Genomic DNA, 16,234 nt, shown 5'->3' with positions numbered 1-16,234 from the left:
TAGTTCCTGTGTGGATTCTTTAAGAATTCTCACACGTAATATCACGCTATCTGTGAACAAAGATTGTTTCACTATTTCTTTTCCAATTTAGATACTGTTTAACACTTTTTTTTTCCTTGCCCTGGCTAAAACTTCCAGTAAAATGTTGAATAGAAGTGGCAAGATCAGACATTCTTGTATTACTTCTTATCTTAGGAGGAAAGCTTCCCGTCTTTCACCATTAAGTATTATATTAACTTTGGATTTTCACAGATGTCCTTTATCAAGCTGAGGAAGTTCCCTTCTAGTCCTAGTTTTATGAGTGTTTTTATCATGAAAATGTGTTAGGCGTTTTTTTCTCCAACTTTTTTATTGTGGTCAAATACGTACAACATAAAATCTAACACATTAACCATTCCTAAGTGTACAGTTCAGTAGTATTAAATATACTTATAATGTTGTACAACCATCACAACTATCCATCTCTAAAACACTTGTCATCTTGTAAAACAGAAACTCTATACCCATTAAACAATAACTTCTCACTCCCCCAACCCCTGGCAACCACTATTCTACTCTGTCTCTGTGATTTTGGCTACACTAAGTATTTCATATCAAGTAGAATCATATAGTATTTGTCTTTTTGTGACTGGCTTATTTAACAGCATAATATCCTCCAGGTTCATTCATAAGAGTGTTGGGTTTTATCAAATTATTTTTCTGCATGAATTGAGATGATAATGTGGTTGTTTTTCTTCATTCCATTAATATTAATATGATATATTGCATTGATTAATTTTCATATGTTGAACCACCCTTGCATTCCTGGGATAAATCTCATTTGACCGTAAAACATGATCCTTTTAGTATGTTACTGGATTCAATTTTTTAGTATTTTGGGGCAATTTAGGGGTAGGAGGAGAGGGGTTATTATGGGATTATATAAAATCATGTGTGTGAAACTTTTGAAAATTGTAAAAGCACTATAGAATTTAATGAATCTGTCATTCAATAAAAAATAAAAAAGGGAAAATTTTTCTGAGGACTTTTGAATCTATGTTCATAAGGGACATTGACCTATAAATTTCTTTCCTTACGATGTCTTTGACTTAAGTATCAAAGTAACATTGGTATTATAGAATAAATTAGGAAGTACACCTCTATTTTTTGGAAGAGTTTGAGAAGGATTGGTGTTAATTCTTTTTTTAAATGTTTGAGAGAATTCACCAATGAAGCAGTCTGGTCCTAGCCTTTTCTTTATTGGACTTTCTTTTTTGGTTACCAATTCAATCTCTTGTTATAGATCTATTCAGATTTTTATTTCTTCTTGAGTCAGTTTTAGTAGTTTGTATGTTTCTAGGAATTTGTCTTTTTCATCTAGGTTATCTGATTTGTTGATAAAAAATTATCATAGCATATTCTTATAATCCTTTTTATATCAATAAGATTGATAGTAATGTCCCTCCATTTGTTCCTGATTTTAGTAATTAGTCCCTTTTTTTCCCCCTTGGTCTAACTAAAGTTTCATCAATTTTGTTGCTCTTTTTCAAAGAAGCAATTTTTGTTTTCACTGATTCACTCTGATGTTTTTCTGTTCTATATTTTCTTTATTTCCACTCTAATCTTTACTATTTTCTTCCTTCTGGTCACATTGGGTTTACTTTTTCTTTCTCTTTCTAGTTTCTTAAGTTGGAAACTTTGGACAAGACTTGAGTAAGAGGTATGAGGTTGGAGACTCCATAGCCATCTTGCTCCCAAGAGGGAGAACCAATCTGAGAATACAATCAAGCCAGGATGAGGACAAGAAAGACACTGGATCTTGAGGACAGTACTTAGCCCCTGAATCAGTCCATGTCTGAAGCAAGTTCTGTTCAGATGCTCAAGTTACATGGGTCAATAGATTTTCTTTGAGCTTATTAAAAAAAGAGATCTTTCTTCTTTTTAATATAAGTATTTTCAGCTAGAAGTTTTCTTCTGAAAACTGCTTTTACTGCATCTCATAAGGTTTGGTACGCTGTTTTCATCTTCATTTATCCCACCTAATTCCCCTCGTGAATTTTTTTTTATTCATTGTGCATTTGAGTGTATTGTTTAATTTCCACATGTATGCAAATTTTCAGTTTTCCTTTCTGTTAATTTCTAGTTTCATTTCATTGTGGTCAGAGAAGATACTTCATATGAGTTCAGTATTTTTTAACGTATTGAGACTTGTTTTGTGGTTTAAGTATGGTCTCTCCTGAGGAATGTTTCTTGTGCACTTGAGAAGAATGTGTTTTCTGCTGTTTTGGTGTGGAGTTAGGTCTAGTGGGTTTATAGTGTTGTTCAAGTCTTCTGTTTCCTTGTTTATCATTTGTGTAGTACAGTTGATCCTTGAATGATGCAAGAGTTAGGGGTGCTCACACCCCATGCAGGCAAAAGTCTATATATAACTATAGTTGGCCCTCCATGTCCAGAGTTTTATATCCACAGATTCAACCAACACATATTGTGTAGTACTATAGTGTGTATTTATTGAAAAACATCCACATATAATGGACCCACATCGTTCAAGGGTCAACTGTAGTTCTTACCCATTACTGAAAGTAAAATATTGAAGTCTTTATTATTGTTGAAGTGTCTGTTTCTCCCTTCAGTCCTGTCAGGTTTTGCTTAAAATGTTTTGGGGCTGTGAAGTTAGAGGAACATATGTTTATAATTATTATCTCTTCTTGATGGATTGAGACTTTTATCATTATATAATGTCTCATAATTTTTGCCTTAAAGTCTATTTTTTTATATCAGTACAGCCACTTCATCTTTTTGTTGTTGTTATAAATCTTCATCTTTTCTTTCCTTTCACTTTCAACCAATTTGAGTCTTTTGAGCTAAAGAAAAAAAATCTTAATAATAATAATAAATCTTTAAAAATAAAGAAAAATCTTATAGACAGCAGAGAGTTGGATCATGTGTTTTTTAAAAAAAATCCATTCTACCACTCTCTTTTAATTAGAGAATTTAATCCATTAATGTAATTACTAATAAGGACTTGCTTCTGCCATTTTGCTATTTATTTCCTATGTTTTATGTCTTTTTTGATGTTGTTGTACCTCAATTCCTCCAATAATGTCTTCTTTTGTGTTAGGTATTTTCTAGTGTACCATTCTGAGTCCCTTCTTGTTTCTTTCATTAAATATATTTTATATATATATTTAGTGGTTGTCCTGGGAATTACAATTAACATCTTAATTTATAACAATCCAGTTGAAATTAATATCAATTTGCTTTCAGTAGTATACAAAACTTGTGTTCCTCTACGGCTCCTTTTCCTGTCCTTTACATTGTTATTATCACAAGTTACATCTTTATACATTGTGTTCCCATCAGCATAGTTATGTAGCTATTGTAGTTGGCTTTTAAATCATATGGGGGAAAAAAGAATTATGTTCTCAAAACACATCAGTGCTGACTTTTATATTTACCTATGAACTTATTTTGGCCAGTGTTCCTTATTTCTTCATGTGGATTTGAGTCACTGTCTAGTGTTCTTTCATATCAGCCTGAAGGACTACCTTTAAAATTTCTTGTAAGGAAGGTCCAAGAGTGACAAACTATCCCAGTTTTTGTTAATCTGGGAATGTCTTCTTAATTCCTGAAGGATAATTTCTCCAGATATAAAATTCCTGATTGATCTTTCCCCCCTCCTTTCAGAACTTCAAATGTATTTTCAATAGACTTCATCTCCCTACTTTAGAGCCTCCAAGATTTCTGATGAGAAATCAACTATTAATCTTATTGAGATTCCCTTGCACACTTTTGCTGCTTTAAGGATTCTTTTTTTTTTTGGTTTGTTTGGGCCTTTTACCATTGAGTATTTCTTGGTGTTCATCTCTTTGGAGGTTATCCTAATTGGGGTTAATTGAGCTTCTGGGATAAATTACATCTTGGGTCAAATTTAGAAGTTTTCAGCCATTATTTCTTCAAATATTCATTCTCCCCATTTCTCTTCCTCCTCTCTTTCTGAGACTTCCATTATGCATATGTTCGTATGCTTGGCAGTGTCTCACAGATTAAGCTCTATTCATTTTCTTCATTCTTTTTTTTTTCTTTCTTTCTGCTTCTCAGACTGGGTAATCTCAATTGACTTATCTTCTGGATGCTGATTCTTACTCCTGCCTGCTCAAATCTGCTGTTGAACTCCTCTAGTATCCTTCAATTCTAGAATTTCTATTTGTTTCTTTTTTATAACTTCTGTCTCTTTATTGATATTCTCTATTTGGTGAGATATAATTCTCATGGTTTCCTTTGGTTCTTTGCACGTGGTTTCCTTTAGGTCTTCGAATATATTTTAAACAGTTGATTGAAAGTCTTTGGCTACTAAATCCAATGTCTGTACTTCCTCAAGGACAGTTGTTTTTGCTCGTGTTTAGGTCATTCTCTCTTGTTTCTTTGCATGCATCATAACTTTTCTAAACTAGACATTTTTAGTACTATAATGCAGCACCTCTGGAGATCAGATTCTCTACAATGCTAGGGCTGATTCCTGCTGCTTGTAGTAGAAACTGTTTGTTAGTTTAGTGACTTTTCTGAACTTATTTTGTAAAGTTTATTTTTTTATTGTCTGTGGCACTGAAGTCTCTTCCATTAGCTTAGTGGTCAGTTAGTGATTTGGCAAAGATTTCCTTAAATGCCTGGAACAACAACAACCTCATTCTTTGCAGATGAGCCCTATGTGTGTGCTGGGACATAACTTTAGCCCTCAGCCAAGCAGTTCACAGCTCTGCCTTGACCTGCATTTCCTGCTCACGCAGAGCCCGGATGTCAGCTGGAGGTGAGACGCTAGGGACTTCTCCTGTCTTTTCTGAGCATGCATCCAGCCCTGAGATGGACTTCTATTCCCGGGAATAGGTTGGCACTTTTCAAAGTCCTTATTCCCTAAGGCACCTCATTCCTCAGCCTTTCCTCCTAAGCTTTTTTGGGTTGGTTTGTTGTCTTCTCCGAACTTTCTCTTTTGTCCCAGGTGACAGCTTCTAATACAATTGCCTTTATATATTTTCAAGAAGTGCCCCCAAGGTAGTTACCTCAGCCCTGGGAGAGTTCTGAGCTAGGCAAATTAAAGGCAAGCCCTTTGAGCCAGACCTTCAGGGAGCCGCCAGGGAGGTCAAAACAAAAACCACAGCTATTTCAGCAGAAGGTCCATTCTGCTCCCTCTAATACTAGGAATTTACACCAGGAATGCAGGCTGTTGTCTTCAAGGCTGCTCCAGAGCTGGGGAGTGGGAGATAGGCCAGGGTAAGTTAAAATATCATGCAGTTCTCTTACTGAGATTCAGCTATTTATTTCTTGGGTAAATGTTCACCTGGTTGCTGTAAACTTTGTTTCCAGAGTTCTGATAAAGCTGAGTCTGACAGTTTTACTAGTTTCTTTTTCTTAGCTGCTTTTGTGAAGGGATGGACTCTTGGAGTTCCCTACTCCATTTTCACTGACACCTTCAGTCTTTTTTTAAAAATTGAGGCAGAGTTGATTTACAACGTTGTGTTGGTTTCAGGTGTACAGCATAGTGATTCAGATATCTATATACACATATATATTATTTTTCAGATTCTTTTCCATTATAGGTTATTACAAGATATTGAGTATAGTTCCCTGTGCTATACAGTAGATCCTTGTTGTTTATCTATTTTATATATAGTATATTTTATATATAGTAGTGTGAATCTATTAATCCCAAACTCCTAACATATTCCTCCACCTCTTTACCCTTTGGTAACCATAAGTTTTGTTTTGTTTTTTTAATGTCTGAGTCTGTTTCTGTTTTATAAATAAATCCACTTGTATCTTTTTTTTTTGCATATTCCACATACAAGTGATAACATTTAATTTTTTCTTTCTCTGATTTACTTCACTTAGCATGATAATCTTTAGATCCATGTTGCTGCAAATGGCACTATTTCATTCTTTTTATGGCAGAGTAATATTCCTATGTGTGTGTGTGTGGTGGGGGGGACACATCTTCTTCACCCAGTCACCTGTTGATGGGCATTTAGGTTACTTTCATGTCTTGCCTGTTGTGAATAGTGCTGCTGTCAATACTGGTGTGCCTGTATCTTTTTAAATTAGAGTTTCTATCTTTTCTGGATGTATGCCAGGAATGGGATTGCTAGATCATATGATAACTCTATTTTTCTCAAAATAGTCTCAATACTGTTCTCCATAGTGCTTACACCAATTTACATTCCCACCAACAGTGTAGGAGGCTTCCTTTTTCTCCACGCCCTCTGCAGCATTTATTATTTTTAATGATGGCCATTCTGACTGGTGTGAGGTGATACCTCATTGTAGTTTTGATTTCCATTTCTCTGATAATTAGCAGTGTTGAGCATCTTTTCATGTGCCTGGTGGCCATCTGTATATCTTCTTTGGAGAAATGTATATTTAGATCTTCTGCCCATTTATTGATTGTGTTCTTTGTTTTTTTGATACTGAGCTGTATGAGCTGTTCATGTATTTTGGAAATTAAGCCCTTGTCAGTTGCATCATTTGCGAATATTTTCTCCAAGTCCATAGGTTGTCTTTTCATTTTGTTTATGATTTCCTTTTTTCTTATAAAAAAATTTTTTATTGAAGTACAATTATAATGTGTCAATCTCTGGTGTACAGTACAATGTCCCAGTCTTTCACATACATGCATATGTTTTCATATTTTTCCATTAAAGTATATTGCAAGATATTGAGCATAGTTCCCTGTGCTATACAAAAGAAACTTTTTTAAAATTTATTTTTATATATAGTGACTAACATTTGTAAATCTCAAACTCTCAGATTTATCCCCTCCCACCTCCTTTCCCTGGTAACCATAAAATTGTTTACTAAGTGAGAGCCTGTTTCTGTTTTGTAGATGAGTTCATAGTGTCCTTTTTTTTCAAGATTCCACATATGAGTGATATCATATGGTATTTTTCTTTCTCTTTCTGACTGACTTCACTTAGAATGATGATCTCTAGGTCCATCCATGTTGCTGCAAATGGCATTATTTTAATGGTTTCCTTTGCTGTGCAAAAGCTTATAAGTTTGATTAGGTCCCATTTGTTTATTTTTGCTTTTATTTCTTTTGCCTTGGGAGACTGACGTAAGAAAAAATTGCTATGATTTATGTGAGAAAACATATTGCCTGTGTTCTCTTCTAGGAATTTTATTGCATTATGCCTTATATTTAAAACCATTTTGAGTTTATTTTTGTGTATGGTATGAGAGAGTGTTCTGACTTCACTGATTTACATGCAGCTGTCCAGCTTTCCCAACACTTTTTTTAAAACATTGAGTATTTTTACATAAAATAATTATTTGGTATATAAAATTTTGCACTGTTTTTTCCCACTTAATGTTATATCATAAAAATTTCAATTTGGGGGGAGGATGTAGGTCAGCGGTAGAGTGCCTGCTTAGCATTCACAAGGTCCTGGGTTCAATCCCCAGTACCTCCATTAAAAAACAAACAAACAAACAAACCTAATTCCTCCCCCCAAATAAATAATTTTTTAATTTTAGTTATCTATATTTATAATTATTCATTTTAGTAGTTCATTTATCAGATATTTATTGGGTACTATTTATCTAGTGGTCACTCTTCAGGGACCAAGTAAACAGCAGTGAGTAAAACATAGTCCTGCTGTCATGGAGCTTACATTCTAGAAAGGAGAGAAATACGAGGCATATAAAGAGTCACTTTTACTGCTGTGTAATATACTAAGAACATAAGTGTGATAGTATGAAAAAGGTCCCAGCAAAGATTTCAGGTCCTAATCCCTGAAACCTATAAATGTTACCTAATATGGAAACAGGGTCTTTGCAGACATGCTTAAGTTAAGATCTTGAGATGCGGAGATGATCAGCTTTATTGGGATGGGTCTTAAATGCAACCACATGGGTCCTTATAAGAGGGAGGAAAGGGTGGTTTGACATGTACAGAAGAGGGAAAGGCATATGACAATGGAGGCAGAGATCAGAGTAAAGCCAGCAGCCACCAGAAGCTGGAAGAAGCAAGGGATGGAGAATTCCCTAGAGCCTCGGAAGGGAACACAAACCTACAATATTTTGATTTGGGCCCACTCATACTTAATTTGAGGATTTTGGAATTTTGGCCTCCAGAATTGTGACAGATAAATTTCTGTTGCTTAAAACTGCCTAGTCTGTGGAAATTTGTTACAGTTACCATAGAAAGCTAATACAGTTTTTTGAAAATGAGAGTGAGGTGCTACTGTAACAGGTAACTAAAAATGTGGAGATGGCTTTGGAATTGGGTAATGGGTAAAGGCTGGAAGAATTTTGAGAAGCACAATAGAAAAATCCCAGATTGCCTTGAACAAACTGTTGGTAGAAAACTGGATGTTTAAGGCTCTGCCAGGGAAGGCTGAGGACAAAATGAGGAAAAGGTTAACTGGAAACTGAAGGAGAGGTGATCTCTCTTACATAGTAGCAGAAGTCTAGCTGAATTGTATGGTGGAAAGCAGCACTTTTAAAGATGTGACCTGGTTTCTTCTTGCTGATTATAGGAAAATGTGAGAACAAAAAGATATTGAGAACACAATTATTATGAAAAAAGGAACCGGCACTTGATGATTTTGGAAATTTGCTGCCTATTTAGATTGCAAAAGATGCTAAAATTAGGCAATGCATGTTTAGAAAAGTGTGCTCTAGAGAGAAGGCCATGGGTGTGGTAGTTTTTGCTAGTGTTGAGGATTTTAGATGTATGATTCATGGACCCACTCAACCATCTCAGCAGAAGCCAGGAATAAGAGAGGGTATTTTCCAGGAAAGATCTGTGGGGGACTCTTATTTAAATGACGTGAGTCTCTGTGACATACAATGGAGAACCATAAAGCCTTGGAGAATGTTATACCACAGAAATACTGCCAGCTTGAACTGGAAGGGACAGAGGCAAGGAAATGAAAGAAGGCTGTTGGACTCCCAAAATTCTACAGGAAGGAAATAGGCTTATAAAACTCAGCTTCCACCCTGTGCTTACCTTTATGAAACAGGAAGAATTACTCAAAAGGAAGAGCCTCAGGCCTAGAAATCAGAGCTAAGGATGCAGAGGCTGGAACTGGGAATGACAGATTATTCCGAGGCCTTGGAAAATCTAGTGAAATTTGCCCTTCATCTCTTCTATTTTCTCTTTTTCTATAAACATTTCTAGGAATGTTTATAACTGTTATACTATGCCTGTCCCACCATTGTATCTGGGGAACAGATCACTTGTTTTCAGTTTTACAGTTCTAGGGATGGAAAGGAAATTTTTTCTCAGAGCAGAGGATACCCAGATTCCCACCTGCACTTGGTTGAGATGATGTGATTAGAGATTTTGAGCTGATGACATTTAGATGAAATTTGGACCTGAGTTGATAAAATGATAGATCAAGACTTTTGGAGATACTGGGATGGGATAAATGTATTTTGCTTGTGTGACAGAATATTTTGAGGCCAAAAGATATCAGATCCTAATTCCTGAAACCTATAAATGCTACCTCATATGGAAACAGTCTTTGCAGATGTGATTAAGTTAAGGATCCTGAGATGTGGGGATTATCTTGGTTTATCGGTGTGGGCTCTAAGTGCAATCTTAAGAGGGAGGCAGCAGGAGATTTGACAAAGACAAAAGAGAAGAAGGCAATGTGAAGATGATGGAGAAATGGTGAGGCCACAAGCCAAGGAATGCCAGCAACTGCCAGAAGCCAGAAGCAAGGAACAAATTCTCTTCTAGCCTCCAGAGAGGGCATGGACCTCTTGACATCTTTATTTTGGTCCAGTGAAACTAATTTTGGATTTCTGGTCTCCAGAATGTTAGAAGAATAAATTACTGTTGTTTTAAGCCTCCAAGTTTATGGCAACTTGTTACAGTTGTTCTCGGAAACTAACGATAACACAGTACATTTATCCAGTCTCTGTTCATTGGACGACTGGGTTGTCATTATGAACAGTCTTGTACATGTTTACATGTACAAATGTGCTAGAGTTGCACCAATTTACACACCTACCAACACTATAGGTCCTGTTGATTCCCGTTTTGTTCATCATTTGGCATTATCAGGTTTCTTAGTTGTTGTCGATCCTAGTATGAGATGGTGTGTCATTGTGGTTTTATTGGAATTTCACTGATTGCCAATTTTATTAGGCCTCAGTATTTTTTCAAATTCTTATTGGCCATTTGTAATGCCTCTTCTGTGAAATTGCATGTTCAGGTCTTTACCCATGTTTCTAATGAATTATTTTTATTGACTTATGAGAATTTCTTTTAGAGTCTAAATGCTAAAGTTTTGTTGGTTTTTACTAGCTGTTCCTTCCAGGATTTATATATTTTCATATCTCTAAATAATGTGTATATTGACAGCTTTTTATTTATCACTTAATTTATTGACTTCTTATTTAATAGATAAGGATTTAATTCTCTGATACCACTGTGTGTTAAAGGGAATATTTGATGTTTACATTTTTGTGCCTTCTCAAATATTATTCACAGCTGAGCACTAATAGGATTATATTTTGTACTTTGGGCTTTCCCTAAAGTTAGTAATTGTCATGTTTTTCGTTTGTTTGTTTTATGAGGGGGAGGTAATTAGGTTTATTTATTTATTTACATTTGGAGGAGGTACTGGGGGTTGAACCCAGGACCGTGTGACTGCTAAGCATATGCTCTACCACTTGAGCTATATATGCCCGCGCCCTGTCATGTTTTTTCTTTAATTGCTCAGGTTTCATTGTCCCTATTGCTAATTCTTCCACACTTTCCAATATCTTCAGTCATATCAGTTAATCTATCCATTCCAATGATCTTCCTTGGAGAAATTATTCCTGGTGAGCATCATTCTCCTCTGTCTGGTCTGGTTCCTCTCCATGCTGCTACACAGCCATTGTCCTGGGACTTTGCTGTTGATCTTGGAATAATCTTTCTCATTCTCCTGGGTTGGAGTCCTCGTGTTCCTGTATCCCTTGTCTTTCATACAGTTAAGTCTTCTGTCTTGGTGGAATACACCCTGTAATAGTTGATTAATTCAAAGTGGTTGTACAGTGGCAGAAGGTGATGACTCTTCTTTACATACCAGCTTCTTGATCTTCTCTCTTCCAGTTTGGTCTGATTGCCATCTTTGCCTACACAGGATCCCAGCCATCTGTCCTCACGATCAGCCTGAAGATTCCCTTCCCCTTAATCCTATGTTGGCTTTCTAGTCTCCTGACCTATAGAGTATTTTTTTCTCTTGGTTCCCCCTTCATTTTGTTGGAGTGCATCCTTCAGTGGTTTGTGAGAGAAAGAGTATGTAAAAGTTAACGTTTTTGAGACCCAGTGTATATACTTGAATAAAAGTTTGGTTGGCATCGAATTCTAGATTGGAAACAATCTTCGGTCAGAATTTTGAAGGCGTTTATTCCCCATTGTTCTCTTGTTTCTGGTGCTGCTAGTGTGAAATCCAAATCTATTCTTATTCCAGGTCCTTTTTTGAGATTTGTGTGTGTGTTTCTGGAAGCCTGGAAGATCTTCTTTTTGTCCCCAGTTTCCTGAAAACGTACACTGATGCATCTTAGTATTTTCTTTGAGTCTACTAGGCACAGTGTGGGCTTCTTCATTTTGAAAAAAAATCATATACTTCAATTTGGGGAAATGATCTTGAATTATTTACTTGATGCTTTATCTCCAGTTTCTTCTGTTCTCTCTGGAATCTTTACAATGCAGATATTGAGCTTCCTAAATTTCTCCTGGAATTTTCTGAATGTTTTTCTATTCTTCATTTCTTTACTTTGGGGGATATTCCCTCAGCCCTTCCTCAGCATTGTTCATTTCTGCCGTCATGTTTTTTGGTTTGTTTGTTTTTTGAATTAATTTCCATGAGTTCTTTTTGTTCTCTCAAAGTTCACTTCTATAAAATCATGTTCTTGTTTCATGAATGCAATGCCTGATTTTGCTCTCTCTGAGGGATATTAATGGTGGGTTTTTTTCTTCTTCTTCTTCTTTGTCTCAGAGGCTCTGTTTCCTGCAAGTTGTTTTCTATCTGCTTACTAGGTTTGATTCCTTTTGTGTTAAAGGTTCTCCTTAGCTGTCTAATAAGTGGCTTTTCATTGCTAAGAATGGGAGCTTAGAAACTGATGGGAAGCTCTAAGCATGCTGAGTTTGAGCTTTACAGCATGGTGCTCTGGCCGGGCATTTCGTGGGTCACACTGGTCTTAGGGGCTTTAGCTCTCTCTTCTTGGACTGGCCTGTGTCCCAGGGAAGGCTCTTCCAACCTGCTGCCTGGAGAGTGAAAATCTGGCTGCCACTATTCTGGTTGCCAGGTAAGGAAGAGAGTTGGGGTGGGGTCTCAGTGTTTCAACTTGTACGCAGTTACTTAATCCCCTTAGTCACTTCCTGGCCCAAGGACTCTCTGTTTTAGCATCTCCAGAGAATGAATTTTCAGTCTTAGGCTAGACTCAGAAAGGAGAATTTGCTCAGTGGCATGAAGTAAGGGAGGGGAGGGGATGTAGGATCGAACGGCTTTTCAATCGGCTTTGATCTAAAGCTCCACATTCTGGCCTTTACTACCAATGCTAGGGGTCTCTGTAGCTGCCAGTTCCTGATTGTTTGCTTCCGTGACCTACTCATAATTGGGACAGACTTGTTCATACCCCATCTTAAAGTGACGGGTTTGTCTAATTTCCCCCTGTCACGCTAATGATCTTTGCATTAAATATTTTTAGACTATTTTATTTGGCACATATTAATTTAGAATTTGTTGTATCTTTCTGGTGAATTTAATTTTATTTTACTTAACTTTGTCATCACTTTGTTATTGCTGCGTAGTGACCATTTCTATGCTTAATAAATAATGCTTCTTGTCTTAAAATTCAGTTTTTATTTATTTTTTGGTGGGGAAGGTAATTAGGTTTGTTTGTTTGTTTGTTTGTTTGTTTGTTTGTTTTTAAATGGAGGTAATGGGGACTGAACCCAGGAAGTGGGTCTGGAAATCTTGGTAGACAACAGGGCCTCAAACAATCATGGCCTCTCTTTGCAGGATGTTCTTTTTCTGTAGCAAGAAAGTTCCTCACTGCTCCAAGTCCACCATATGATAAGAAGCAGAAATTCTCCAGCCCATTCCATATACATCCGTAGGAGCCATCTTTTTTGCCTTGTAGTTCTGATCACATCACACTCCTGCTTAAACCCTTCAACAACTCTCTTCCATCCTTAAGTATCAAGTTTGAACTCCTCTCCCAGCTTACAAGGCCCCACATGTTCTGGTCTCTGACTCCCATTACAAACTCATTTCTCTCAATAGTCTGCCTTTCCACTCTCAAACTCTTTCCCAGACCACAAGTCTAGGTTAGGAGTTCTTCAATGTACTTGTCATCCTTGTACCTGTCACACAGTGTTACAATTTGATGTTTGAACTTACGGTTACCAGGCGGTAAAGTGGGGAGGGGGGATAAACTGGGAGTTTGAAATTTGCATCTCTTGGGGAGTGATGGAAATGTGAGCTATCTTGATTGTGGTGGTGGTTTCATGGGTGTATACATCTATCAAAATTCATCAAATTGTACATCTGAAATATGTGTTGTTTACGGTACAGGAATCATACCACAACAAAGGTGTTAAAGATAAAAATAAAAATAATAATAATAATTCGATGTTTGACTCACCCTACACACCCCTCCCCCAAGCTGTATACTTCATGATTGCAGAAACTTGGTCTTGTCCACTAATATTCTCTCGACACCTCACCCAGCTGCTCATTAAATACTTGCTGAATGAATGAAGCACATTCACTGGGCTCCCAGTATTTTTCTTATTGATTTCCTGAATTCTTTATCTTACAGATGTTAACATTTTGCCATTAGCTGGAAATATTTTCCCCAGCTATTGCCTTTTAATTTTGGTTGGTTTTGGGGATTTTTGAGGGGATTTTTGGTGGAGGGAGGAACAGAGACCATAGAGAAGTTTTAAATTTTAATGTCAGCAGATCAATTGACTTTTTCTTTTGAGGTCTCTTCAAACGTTTCTAAGCTTAGCAAGTCTTTCCCTCTCTGGATATTTGATAAGTGTTCACTTTTATTTTCTGTGCACACTGCTGTCAATTTCATCTTCCCAAAGCGCGGCTCCAATCATGTCACTCTCCTGCTTAAAAATATTTAACTGCTTCCTTGGAGCTTTTAGGATAAACTCCAAACTCTTTAACTTGGCCTCCCAGGCTTTTCATGAGTCATCCCAAGCTTGCCTGTCCAATCTTTTCTTTACTGTCTCCCAGCTTAGCCTGAATGTAGTGAGGGGATTCTTTTTCTCTGTGCCCTGCTCTGTCCCACCTCCAAGCCTTTGCTTCTAACGCTCCTTCTGTATGGATTGCCCTTCCTCCACTTCTATATATTTAATAATTATTATATTCTATATATTAATAATTATTTTATATAATAATCCTGCTTATTCTTCAAGCCTGGTTTTCTTTTTTTTTAACCTTTTTCTTTTTTGGCAGGAGGAGGTAATTAGGTTTTTTTATTTAAACAGAGGTACAGGGCATTGAACCCAGGACCTCGTGCGTGCTAAGCACACACTCTACCACTGCGCTATACTCTCCCCCTATTTTCTCTAAAAAGCCTCCTTTACCCCTCCTCCTGCAAAGATGAATGGTGGAGGGGTAAGAACATGAGTTTTCAGAATCCGACAAGTCTGGATTAACATCCCAGTTCCTTCACTTGTTCACTGCTGCCAAGTCCACACCTCAGTTCCCTCATCTTTAAAATGGGGACAGAAAGCAATGAAAGGACCACATGGGTGGTGGCCAAGGTGAACTAAAGTCTGATACCAAAGATCCTAGCATGGTCCCCACCCCATATGCTGCCATACTGGAAGGGAGTCACCTTCTGGCTACCCTGGGGTCATACCCTCCCTCTCTACTCATATTTGTCCCTCAAGGTTTGGGTGGTTCTAATTCCATTAGGTGGCTGAACTTTCCTGCTCTGGAGCAGGGAGTGGGCAAACAGGTTCCACTTCAAAAAATCCAGTCCCGGCCCCCAGGCACCTTGGTGGGACTCTCACACCCATCTGGGCCCAAAAGAATCCCCTTTCCTTTCTTTGGAATTTCAGTGGTTTTGTCCCTGGGAAATATTAAGTCTCCTAAGAGACCTGCCATCACCCTCTGCCCCTTGCCATCAGCACCCAGGACGATGAGGAGTCAAGTAGAGTGAAGATAATCCTCCCAATTTTAAGGTGGGTAAACTGAGGCTCAGACTGTCTTCCAGATCCTTGGGTCTAGAATTGGTGTGTCTTCTTAGCCTTACTCAAGGGGCTATGGGAATCTGGGGGGAACTCTGGCCCCAGAGTAGGAGATGGTGCAGGAATCCTGGTGCTCAATGGGTTAATGCCACTCTCAGAGGCTGGCAGGGAGGCTGGCGGGTAGCTCAGTGTCTGTATCTTCATGAAACTAGGGTCCAGCACTTGAGTAGGATATTTTGCCTGTGTTGTTTGGGGAAGGATGACAATTCACTGACTGGGGTGGGTGTGTGTTCTGGGGGCTGGGGTTGAGGGTGGGGACAGTCTGGACAGTGAGAAGAGCAAGCTTAGGATCAGGAGCCTTGGGTTCCAGCCCAGTTCTACACCCAACATGCTATGTCACCTGGGACGAGTGCCTGCCCACTCTGGACCCCAGTTGCTTTCTCTGCAAAATGCCAGTCTTGGTAGACAGATAGCTCACGGTTGTGTGATCAAAATGCCATCCTGGGCCTGGGCCCTCCCTGAGCCCAGGCTTTCCCCTGGGCCCGACTTCACCCAATTGGCCCCAACAAAGCTCTGACACCATTCCTCTGCCTCCGCCCTTTGTCTTGTCCTTCTCCCAGGGGCCTGGGCTGACTAACACCCCCCCCCCGCCCCCGCCAGTACTGGGGCTGGGCGGGCAGCGGTATTGGTCAGGCCTGATTGGGGGGGGTGGTCAGCAAGCCCACAGATGACCTCTTGAGCCCCTTCCTGCAGCCAGCATCCTCTATTCCCTCCCTCTTGAAATTGGAGCTCAGGGATCCAGGGAGGACTCTCCCTGTAAAACATTCCATCCAGTTGTCCAAACACTCTGCACAGCTGGCGGAGGGAGGGGCCAGAGCCCGGCTGTCAGGGAGCCCTTGGGCTGTTGTTTTCATGGAAGTGGCTGAGTCCTCATTCAGAGGGCCAGCCCTGGATGCCCTGTGGGGATTGACAGGGCTGAGAGGATAAAGGAAGAGCCCCCCTGACCTGCACCCTGGGGCTTGCCCAAGGCCTCCCCAAGTGCCCAGCCCC

At 38.6% G+C, this 16,234-nt stretch overlaps 1 protein-coding gene across 7 annotated transcripts in view; it reads left to right on the top strand.

Moving 5' to 3' along the window:
* RAB3IL1 (RAB3A interacting protein like 1) overlaps positions 1-16,234 on the top strand; it is a 42,104-nt gene that overhangs the window by 3,880 nt on the left and 21,990 nt on the right. For 6 of the 7 annotated variants that reach the window (XR_012076754.1, XR_012076753.1, XM_072970095.1 and 3 more), the window contains one exon: positions 15,125-15,178. The exons of the other annotated variant lie outside the window; for it this stretch is intronic. Coding sequence is in view for 4 of the 6 variants with exons in the window: in XM_072970095.1 (XP_072826196.1) it covers positions 15,125-15,178 (54 nt within the window). In the remaining 2 variants the exon portion in view is untranslated. The remainder of the gene's footprint in view (positions 1-15,124; positions 15,179-16,234) is intronic. 7 annotated transcript variants of the gene reach the window in all.

Source organism: Vicugna pacos, chromosome 10, assembly GCF_048564905.1.
Source record: "Vicugna pacos chromosome 10, VicPac4, whole genome shotgun sequence".
NCBI classification, from domain to species: domain Eukaryota; kingdom Metazoa; phylum Chordata; class Mammalia; order Artiodactyla; family Camelidae; genus Vicugna; species Vicugna pacos.
The sequence above is the reverse complement of the archived record's forward strand: the minus strand, read 5'-3'. Positions and strand labels throughout refer to the sequence as shown.